Here is a 10,555-nt window from a genome sequence, read left to right as displayed (position 1 = left end):
GGTTATTGTGCGGTAAGAGTGAAAACCAAAAATAACTGTAGTCGAGGTTCTCGATGGTTTGGTTTATTTTGAAAGTATCAGTGATGACGTGAGTTCCTTTGTGTGATGACGTGAGTGTAATGAGCACCTCACAATGAGTTGCACGGTTAGCACGAGCGCTTAGTGCAGTCGGTTGGTCAGTCGTTCTGTGGGTAACTACGCAATCAATCGCCAATCCAATCGAAGTACCGTTTGGGTACAGTAGTAACAAATGCCGTTTAGGTACACCAGAGGAAAGAAAAAAAAACATAATACAGACGATCCCATCGGCAGTCATCGCTCTGGGAGCCATCAATTTATACCTGTCCACGGGTATTCTATCCATGAATGTACCATAGAAATGGAATGGGTTATTACCGGTAGTAAATGTAGATGTGGGTGAGGAGGATCTTACATGTGGTATAGCGGGAGAGTACAGACAATCCCCTCGGTAGTAATCCCTAGAGTTGGAATATTCCCTAAACAGCAATAAATTTGCGGATGTGAGCATGGTGCTAATATATTTGTACAGCAGTTATTGAGAGTTAGTTAGTGTGAGGCGGACTGGCTGAGCTAGTGTCTTGGCGTAGCGATGCAAAGATGGCTATAGGACAGCAAAACAGGGTGGCACGCCAGTAATGCGCTACATCAATCGTCTCCATTAAAAAGGTTTGTGCTCAGTTCCAAGCTAAAAGTATTCGGACCATTCTTGTTCACTCAGATGTCGTCCGAGAAGCATCATAGATTGAGATTGACATTTGTAGTGAACTGTGGGTTTCCACCTTGGTTTCACTTGCAGTTAGAGCTGGAGCTGGGGGTGTTCTCCCAAATGCGTCTACAGCCCAGTGGCTAGAGGACAATGGGTGGAAATCTGGTGGTGTGTCTGACGCCTGCCGGCTGACGACATCACAGGCACTTGGACAGCCAGTGTCCTTGTGTGCTGTACTAGGATTTAGTAGGGCCTACTGCATGTGTCCTTTTCGGTGAATGCGTGTCCACTTTCTACTGCTGCCTGTCGCTCTGATCAAGTGGCAGCAGCATTGAGGAGGAACGGGCTGGCTAGTGTCAGACCCATGATCTTTCTCACTCTTCAATTTGCTAGGAACTAGCTAAATACATTCGGCCACTACTTCTGTGCGGGTTGGCCCCCGCCTTGCTGGTCTTCCTACTTCGCTTCAAAATCCCCTACAACATTGAAGAGAATACAGAGCAACCTGTAGTAAATCTTTCGATGATAGAGGCTGTAGTTGTCATCCCCAAGCCTTAACCAACCATTTCAGTCTCTTCTAAGTTTGAAAAGTCTAAAATGCGGGCTTGTTTTACCGGGAGCCTGCCTAGGAGGAAAATAGCAGAATATCAGCGATGAGAGGGATCATTTAGAACAGGATGATCTCCATTGTCGTTGATGGAATCACCTCACCAACATCAACGGCCACGATCTCGACGCTTCCAATCACGAAATAGTCTGAGGACGTTTACGGATTAAGCTTGGTTGGATGAACATGGCCACGCTTCTCGTAGACAAGATAGGATACTTTCTCTCTTTTTTTTTTTTTTTTTTTTTTTACTGAGATCCAGTTTATTCTCGTAGACACGACAGGATGTTTCTTTTATTGAAATTCTGTTTACTGCGCTAAATTACCGCAATCGTAACCAAACCTAAAATATTCGCCACAGGACTATAATCTTATGTAAGTATTTCTAAATACCATACCTTTGCTACAGGCAACCGGCCATTAGTCTCTTTTCGACATCCTCCAGCAATACCTCGAATCCCATTTGCTTCTGCTTCGCCAGCATTTGAATAGTTCGGTCGACGAATGGTTGACAGAGGGGTAGGTCGCAGTCAAAATTGACGACCCTGCTCATGCAAACCTTCACCATTGTCACTCCTGGGGATATCTCGCTCAGGACGAACCAGTGCTTCTCTCGACAGCGGACTCCACTGATAACGGCCCCAAACGCTTCCAGCACCTGGCTTTGCCCCGAAAAAGCAACCACCTCGCGGTGTTCATCAACAACGCGCTTGGTTGCATAGCGGAACTGGATCTTCACCGGGCTGCCGTCTTGCTCCATTTCCATGATGAAGGATTGCAAAATTACCGCCGCTTTTTCTTTCTGAGGTGGCTAACTCATGAAAAATATATCAGCAAAAAAGGCAAAATAAAAGCCTTGAGGCCAACGCACCTTTCCAGGCTCGACTTTGTTTTCAACACCGGTTTTGGTCACTTCGTACCAGAAAGCGTCTCCGACAATCTTACAGTCGAAAGGAATGATTCGGCTGAGTAGGACGTCAATACAGGAGGCGGCGTCCGTGATTCGTGTTAAATTCGTTAGCGAACAAGGCGATGAGATTCCATCAAGGCCTGTGGATACTAATGCGAGGTCAGTGTCTGCATATACCTGCTCGAGGTCGCCACGAAGTCGCTGCATAACCACCATGTCGCCATCGTCTGCGTCAAAGTAATAATGAATGCCGCACTTGTTCGAGGAGCGAAGTGTTTGCTGTTGTGCACGAGCATTACAGCAGTATAAGGGCCACAGAATGGATAACACCTGAGAAAATGTGGACTTACCTTCACTTGCTCCTGCATCTGCAAAAGCCTTCTCAACGTTTCAATTGTTGCAGTTTGGCGAGTGTAGATGTAACAAAGGTGTTGGTTTTCCGCCTCAGATTCTTTCCGAAGCCGGCGGTATTTTTTTTGCTAGATCCTTCCACACGCCGAAGAGGAGACCATTGTCTTGGTCGAAAGTCGGATTCATCACGTCGACTATTGCGTCTTCAGCATCAGCAGCTTGCTGCTTCCTTTTCATGTCAGCGATGCGATTCTGCAGCACTTGCGCTTCTGCTCGCAGTTGGAGGATCTCAAGTCTCTGTCGATCTCGTGACCGGTTCCTTCTGGGGAGTTGCTATTTGGTTCGCGGACGTGGTAAACTAGTTGTCCCGGCGGTATTGCGAGAAATTCTGTTGGTCTGCTTTGAATGCCGCGTGACATTGTTGCTGATGTGCTTGGTAGTATGGGATTCACGGGAGCTTGACGAGCTCTCGTCGCTGAACAGGTCGTTCCCGTACTCGTCGATGAAGGCCAATGCCGCCTGCAGAGTCTCGCATTCTTCATCGTCACCGAGACCCAGACTCATGCTGAGGTTATTGTGCGGTATGAGTGAAAACCAAAAATAACTGCAGTCGAGGTTCTCGATGGTTTGGTTTATTTTGAAAGTATCAGTGATGACGTGAGTTTATTTTGTTGCAGTAGGAAGGTCATTGATTAATACCCAATACTCACAATCGTACAATATGGGGGTATCAGTGATGGTGTGAGTATAATGAGCACCTCACAATGAGTCGAATGGTTAGTACGAGTGTTTAGTACAGTCTACTGTAAAAAGCCTATCATAAGGCATCCCTTGTAGCGACAGTCCATTTTTACCAGCCAATCAAATACCGTATTGCGTATGTGCTTACCGACGGACTCCATTTACTGACAGTTGCTATTAGCCAATCAGAGACCCGAACCGTTCATACCATCGCACCGTATGTGCTTCCTGACAGTAAAGAACAACCACAAAATTGTCATTTGCAATTTCGCAACAGCAGCAGCAGTTACCGAGGGACGCGGATGCCGCCTGGTCGCCGTCGCAACACGGGTAACGGCGATAAAGAGCTTACACATGCTCGGACCTGCTTTAGCAATAGCAGGAAGGTCGAGACAGTACTGTATTTTGAGAATCACCACGTTAACGAGCCGTTGGACAAGTTATTTTCCGGCCTTGACGACCATGCAAGAGAGCAGAAGCGCAAACTACTTAACCAGTGGCGCAAAGAGCGCGAAAAACTAACGCAATTGTGTGCGACACCTCGTCTAGCTCGTTTGAAGTATGTCCGCTCATCTAACTACGCAACCATCCTCCCTGCAGATGCTGAACGTGAGTTAGTGCAGTGGATAAACACTCTAAGGAAGGACGGAGCTCCGGTGAGCGCCAAAATGCTGGAGCTACAAGCTAAGGAGACTGCAACGGACTACCATGTATCGCCTTTCATGGCGTCATGGCATTGGAGGAAAGGGTTCATGAAGCGCCATCGTCTGAGTATTCGTACCCAAACTAGGTATCTTTAGAGGAAGCAGACGCAGTTGCGATCAAGTTCGCAATGGACGTGCAGCAAAAATGCTGGAACTACGCGTCACCAAGGTGTATAACGCTGATCAAACCGGTAAGTATACAACTTTGCTACTGGTGGATGGTTTTCAGGGCACTGGACCCCGGATGTGATGCCTTACGCCAAAGAAATCGATGTTTATCTCATGAAAGTACCTCCATCGTGCACAGAAGTGTGTCAGCCGGCAGATATCGCATGGAATAAGCCGTTTAAAAAGTATTTACGAAATGCATGGGTAGATATGCTGCGTGAGCAGCTTCGAGTGTACAATACCAGTGGAAAAACCTTTAAAATGAAGGCTCCAAGTCGCTCAAAGGTTTGCACATGAATACAGGCAAGCTGGAATCAATTAAGAGAGTCGACAATCCAGAGAGGCTTTTGGAAAGCCCACTTATTGCCTCCTATTCCGCCGTCAGCTGATGCGTATGCGGATTTAGGTGTCAACGACGTGCTAGATGATGCTACAGTTACCTTGTGGTCTGAGTTCCATGTTCTGGATGCCAATGTCGGGGATCTGTCTTCTGCTGATGACTTGGAGAGTGGCGAAGATCAAGAAAGTGACGAGTGGTATATTCGTGATAAAAATTGTATGAATTTTTGTTATCTATCGTCACATTCAATGAAGATCGATTTTGGTATCATTAAGATGTGCTGTAGCAAATCATCCAGATGCATGTCGGTAAGCACATACGCAATACGGTACCCGGATTCTGATGATGTGTCATGACTTGTCAAACAGCACCCTTGGAAATATAATACCATCCAACTCTCTGGGTTTTATATCCAGAGTCCTACTTTTGCTTGTTAATATCTAGTCTCAACTCGATATAGATATATACCCGTTCTCTATTTATTGGCTTTTTATTTATACTAACTTTATGGATATGTATTTGTGCCGTGCAGGCTGTAGGCTGACCCATCCGAAGAAAACATGCTAGAATGATTACACACGGGTTAAATTTAAGTATCTGCTGGAATGATAATTCGTGTAACATTCGTGTTTTATCCGATATTTGGTGTATCCATCGAGAATGCCATCAATCATATTTCAATCGCTAATTGAGTCTGCAAATGGTTAACGTCTTACATTTACCGACGGTCATAGCTCGTGTTCACGTGACTAATGACTATACGTTGATGCGTGAGGCACATGTATCTAACGGGCAGCGTATTACTGGTGGATAGCATGGCTTTGAACAGGTTAGAACTACTACTCAAGATGAAACAAACATATGTAACCTGCAGAAATAATGGGTGTATGGATTGTCACAGATTGTAGTGGGCAGTCGGATTGACAGGGCGTGCCGTACAACTAGCACGGTATGCTGGCGAGGAGGCTGACAGAGTGGCCTCGATGAGGCCATTCTGGGATGGTACAGAGTACCAGGTATAGCCATTTCAAGCGGTAGTCATCACGAGAAGATGCCCGAGGGCAACAGTCGCTAAGACCAACGAAGAGGACAAGGATGGAGGACAAGAACAGCGGCGGTGCGGCGGGCAACAATCCCAGGACGGGGTTTCGTGATGAGGGAGGCATGCCAGGTGCCTGTCCTTGGCGATAGAAGATGGAAAACAAGGAAGGTATCCAGTTCTGAACATCCCCAGACGAAGCCAGAAGACAGAAACAACTCAGAAACTTTACGTATTTCTCTTTTCTATTACTTGACCGCTATCTACCGCTGCAGCAGTAATCGCGACCCCGCAACCTTGGCAAGACCGTGACAGCGTTCCTAATAAGCTCTGGCACCACTCGTAAATATGAAGAATCGGATCGACTCTCCTTGGCTAGGAACTGTAGTGGGGGGGGGGGGGGGCATGAACGCCCAACGATGACCCCGCAATACAGTGAGCGAAGCTCTGTAGTTGAGCTATGGTAGCATGTGCGGATAGTTAGCCACTATGTAGTGGCTCAGCACGCAGTGAAGTGCACATCAAGTGCTGTGGCCCATGAGATGAGGCCACGCATGCAGAAGATTGTCTACTGCACATACATCGTGACTGAGAGCTACCAGGACGTTGCCTTGCAGGACGCTGTCACTGGGACGCTAGTGATAGCTAGGTAGAGCGGTTTGTCGGTGTGCATGTCTTTATAGTTCACTTTCGGTTTTACATCAAAGCCGGCAAGCGCAATACAGTCGCCAAGAGACTTATTGAAGTACCAGCTTCCCCCGACTGTGTTCGCGTTTTTAATAAGTGTGGCCTACTACAAGAGTACTTTAGTGCGATCAAGGTCAAGATGACAAGATGAACGAGGAGCAACCCGACGACCAATGCACCACAGCGGGAGATTTGTCTACAGTGCCGATGGCACTGTTCATGCTCCTTGCAGCGCCTCAACTTAAGAGCATCTCGCATGCAGCTGTTGGCCAGTGGCGCAAGCTACACAGTGAGTACGAGGGCGAAGTAGCCATGCGCTGCAAGAACGACCTGACCAAGATGGCGGAAGTTCTTGTTAGTGTAAAGACGTCGTTTGACTAGCGACTTCTAACTGCATGGTGTGACTTTGAATGGGATGTCGACGTTGCTAACGTTACCGACGATTTCATCCTGGCGAAGATCGACGAGATCATTACGTCGGTAAAAAAAAGAAAAACAACGCTGTTCCGGACGTAACCGCCCTTTTTAAAGAAAATTTCGTCGTGGACATAAAGGAAAGTGAGGTCGAGGGGAGAGTTGTGTCATTTTTTTTGTCCGAATCCGTGAATTCATCGATGAACAAGGTTGGCAAGCCATATTGTTTTTTTACAGGAAATGAAAGTGTGAGGCTTAAATGCATGCTATTGGTTGAACCTCGCAGCCTTCGTGAAGATATATCAGCCGTCGTTAAGTACTAAGTCGGACAGCAAAAGAAGATGAGAAGAAGTTGTTCAAGCTGATACTTGAAAAGGCATTCGAACAGGACCGTGACTTTCAGCGCCGCAAGCGTTCACATGGCCGAGACCCAAGTGAGTCGAAGCGCAAGGAAAAACAGACGCAGAGCACTACCAACCAGTCTCCTGCTAAGTACCGTAAGATCGAGAATGGTGGCGAACCAACCAAAAAGAACATCAGTGCGAGCAATAAGCAGGGCCAGAAAAAGAGTGCTGTGAACACTTCTCCAACCGGTGGTTGTCTTAAGTGCAAAGGCGACCATTGACTAATTCACTGCCCGACTGCGAGTAGTGACGAGAAGAAAGAGCTCCTCCACAAGATGCATGAGCGTCGCGATAACAAGCGGGCTAATGCCGATGCGTGAAGGTTAAAGCGCATAAAAAGCTTTCTCTCGGAGCACGACAAGACTGTCGTCCTTGAAGATAGACTGTCCATGCCCTATTGCCCGGATACTGGGGCGGAAAAAACATCATCAGTGCTCGGAAGCTAATTGAATTGAAGGAGTTAGGAGGTCTTGTGAAAAAATACCACGTTGACACCGACTATCATCTGTGAGACGGCCGGAAAGCATAAGATTCTGGCGAGTCGGTCCGTTCGACTACAGATAATACTACATACAGCTGCTGGACATGCAAGACCAGTCAAGCCGTGTGAAGCGTTCGTGATTGATAAAGATGAATTCATCATGGGCGAAGACATTCTCACTGATCTTGGCATCAGTATTGATCGGCAGTTGGAGCAGTTGGCCGAGAAGTCCTCAGCGGATGACGACGACCCGATACCAGTTGAAGACGCTTTCGCAGTGGGTTGTACACCTGGTGAGGAGATTCGCTAAGCTGTTGCAGGCATGATCGTGACAGCTATTGTGAACGTCTTTCCAGCAGACAAAAAGGACAAACTATGGATTATTGTGTATATGTACGATGTGTGGAGGTACCGACTTCGACCAGTCCCACCTGCGAAGGTCCCACCATTGGAAATTCGACTGAAGAAGGGTGCTACACCATTTCGGTGTATGCTGAAGGTGTACCCGCCGCACATACGGAAATTTGTGCATGTGTTTAACGATGAGTTGGTCCGTCTAGGATGGGTATTCGAGAACGGCTTAAGTCGGTGGGCGTGCCCTGCTCAAAAAGCCAGGCAAGGACGAGTTCCGCCAGACAAGTGATTATCGACCTGTTAATGCGGAAACGGAGTCGATTGGCGGTGTCATACCAATTCTACAAGTGATAACTGAGCACGTACGTGGAATGCTTTTCTTTGGTCTTTTTGACTTCATCAAAGCCTTTTTGCAGTTGTCTCTTGACAAGGCAAGCCAAGAGATCCTGAGTTACATGACGGATGCCAGTAATGCAGCCCTGCATTTTCTGAGGACAATTGAACACTGTTTCGCTAAACTGCTTTTACTGCTTTTTTACAAGGATTTATGGATTGACGATCTACTACTGTATGCAGAGGACGTAGATACGTACTTGGAGAAACTTAGTGAACTGTTCTCGCTGATGAATGAGTTCGGACTTAGGCTGAGCGCAGCTAAGTCCTCTTCTTTTCCAACGTTCTATCAAGTGGTACGGCAAGGTTATTGACGGCGAAGGCGTTCGCCATGACCGTGAACGAATCGCAGCATTACGTGCCATGCCATTACCGTCTACTGTCGGAGACTTGCAGCAGTTCCTGTGTGCGTGCAACTGGATGCGCGACAGTCCCCTAGACTATGCAGGCAACATGAAAGCTTTACAGACGGGCCTTGACTTGACTCTGGGAAATGGAAAACGGACTAAGAGGGTTGCAGCTCGACTACCAGCCAGTTTACTATGGAAGAAACGACTGCTTTTGATAAAGTCAAAGAGTGCCTCGCCGATGCTGCAATATTGGCACATCCAAGCCCCGACGGAGTACTTTCAATGATCACCAATGCTTCCGACGAAGCGTGGAGTGTGATATGGAGACAGGGAAAGGTGATCAATCTGTTTGTGAGCAAAACCACTTCTTCACTGTCTAAGTGGTACATTTACAGGATCACGAGCTAACTGGAGCGTGATTGAGAAGGAGGTTTTTGCCATTGTAGCAGCATGCGACAAGCTGCCATACCTCCTTTTCCGCCCGCGCGGTTTTCGACTCTATTGTGACCACAAAATATTATTCACGTGTTGGCTCCAAGCGACACTGTGAAGAAGCGTATCCGTGACAAGATACAGAGGTAGGCAAGTGAATTTCGCTACGAGATCTTCCACATTGCCGGCGAGGACAACGTATGGGCTGATATGGTTACTCGGTGGGCTCGACCACCAAGAACCCTTCGTATACGCAAAGTTCAGACCCGTGGCCAACAGCAACATTCGACGCCGAAGGCTTTGTATGGCCCGACCTGGACTCCATCTCAGATGCCCAGCGCAAACTCGGGGACAAGTCTGAGATGCAGCGCCTGCAGGAAGGTGATGACCGGATTCGACGCAAGAACAATCGACTGTACATTCCAGCGGAGGCCGCAAATCCGCTCCGCCGCTTGTGCATCATCACACACTGCGGTTCCCAGGGACATCGATGCCGGGAAAGCTATGCTGGCACAACTAAGACGAAGTATTTACTTGTCTTCTCTTCCACAATGAGTTGACAGGTTTCTGACAAGCTGTCTCCTGTGCCATCATGTAAAAATGGGGAATTTTGAGTCAAGGGCCTGGAGTGAAACCTATCGATGCAGTGAGCGAAACCAAGCGCTACACTGGGATTTTCTCTACCTAGGTGAAACGTACGGTGATCTACAGTATCTACTGGTGCTCAAAGTTGATGCTAGTCACTACTGCGAGCTTGTCAATTGTGAGACCCGTGGCGGCTGATGCTATCACGGATTGGCACAGCCGTTTTGGAGTGCCTAAAGACTGGATTAGTGACCAAGGGACTCACTTCAAGAATGAAGTGATAGACGATCTGTACAATAGGTTGAAATGCAAGCAAATCTTTTCGCAAACCTAAAGTCCATGGATCAACGGGTCTGTGGAACGGGTAAATCGAGATATCCTGTAAGTTCTGCGGGTACTTATCCTAGACTACAAACTTAACTGCAGTGATTACCCAAGGGCCGATCCAATTGTACAAGCAAATCTCGACCACACTGCCGTACCGTCATTGGCAGGCAAGACACCGGGCGAGCTGTTCACCGGACCGGACCCCCTTCGCCCCTGATGGCTGTATACTTGGGACAAGAGGTGGCTCCCAGTGTACAGCTGACTCGAACCTCGGCCGAGATCGAGGTCGAGTCAAGTCTGGCTCAACTACGGGCTAGTGTCAAAAACATGCACAGGGCGGTTGCGTGGTGGAGTGGGGGTCGCTAAATCACGTTGGGATCCACTCTGACACAGGACTGCCAACTAACGGAGGAGGCCCGTCGGCGGGGCCGGTTACACTCCTCTGGTAGACTTGATGAGAAGCTTGGCCTGGGGTGGTTCCGTCTTGGCGGGAATGGGGTTGCGTAGCGTGGATACTCTTTAGGCTACGCGCCAGGTAGGT

The 10,555-nt window shown here is 47.9% G+C and overlaps 5 protein-coding genes across 5 annotated transcripts; 3 read left to right on the top strand and 2 right to left on the bottom strand.

Moving 5' to 3' along the window:
• Positions 1-1,601: 1,601 nt before the first annotated feature.
• Positions 1,602-2,688, bottom strand: PPTG_03042 (hypothetical protein). Its single transcript, XM_008895714.1, has 3 exons — positions 2,595-2,688; positions 2,206-2,523; positions 1,602-2,145 (listed from the first exon to the last, which is right to left on the bottom strand). Exons 1-3 carry the CDS (start codon positions 2,610-2,612, stop codon positions 1,738-1,740), a joined length of 744 nt encoding a protein of 247 aa, XP_008893962.1. The 5' UTR covers positions 2,613-2,688; the 3' UTR covers positions 1,602-1,737.
• Positions 2,689-2,928: 240 nt separating this feature from the next.
• On the bottom strand, positions 2,929-3,159 carry PPTG_03041 (hypothetical protein; the record flags this gene model as incomplete). The annotated part of the gene is made up of 1 exon (XM_008895713.1): positions 2,929-3,159. One exon carries the CDS (start codon positions 3,157-3,159, stop codon positions 2,929-2,931), a length of 231 nt encoding a protein of 76 aa, XP_008893961.1.
• Positions 3,160-3,638: 479 nt separating this feature from the next.
• PPTG_03040 (hypothetical protein) lies at positions 3,639-4,136 on the top strand (the record flags this gene model as incomplete). Its single annotated transcript, XM_008895712.1, has 1 exon — positions 3,639-4,136. The coding sequence occupies one exon, from the start codon at positions 3,639-3,641 to the stop codon at positions 4,134-4,136; it is 498 nt and encodes a 165-aa protein (XP_008893960.1).
• Positions 4,137-6,421: 2,285 nt separating this feature from the next.
• PPTG_03039 (hypothetical protein) lies at positions 6,422-7,412 on the top strand (the record flags this gene model as incomplete). The annotated part of the gene is made up of 3 exons (XM_008895711.1): positions 6,422-6,634; positions 7,077-7,294; positions 7,340-7,412. 3 exons carry the CDS (start codon positions 6,422-6,424, stop codon positions 7,410-7,412), a joined length of 504 nt encoding a protein of 167 aa, XP_008893959.1.
• Positions 7,413-7,733: 321 nt separating this feature from the next.
• On the top strand, positions 7,734-8,956 carry PPTG_03038 (hypothetical protein; the record flags this gene model as incomplete). The annotated part of the gene is made up of 5 exons (XM_008895710.1): positions 7,734-7,866; positions 7,930-8,123; positions 8,185-8,289; positions 8,470-8,508; positions 8,582-8,956. 5 exons carry the CDS (start codon positions 7,734-7,736, stop codon positions 8,954-8,956), a joined length of 846 nt encoding a protein of 281 aa, XP_008893958.1.
• Positions 8,957-10,555: the final 1,599 nt, after the last annotated feature.

Source organism: Phytophthora parasitica (genome assembly GCF_000247585.1).
Source record: "Phytophthora parasitica INRA-310 unplaced genomic scaffold supercont2.4, whole genome shotgun sequence".
NCBI classification, from domain to species: Eukaryota; Oomycota; class Peronosporomycetes; order Peronosporales; family Peronosporaceae; genus Phytophthora; species Phytophthora nicotianae.
This window is presented reverse-complemented; position numbering and strand designations above follow the sequence as displayed.

Excerpts from the sequence above, each read along its gene's own strand:
- PPTG_03042 (XM_008895714.1), bottom strand. Across the intron at positions 2,146-2,205 it reads ACAAAGTCGAGCCTGGAAAG|CCACCTCAGAAAGAAAAAGC; the intron begins GTGCGTTGGCCT and ends TTCATGAGTTAG.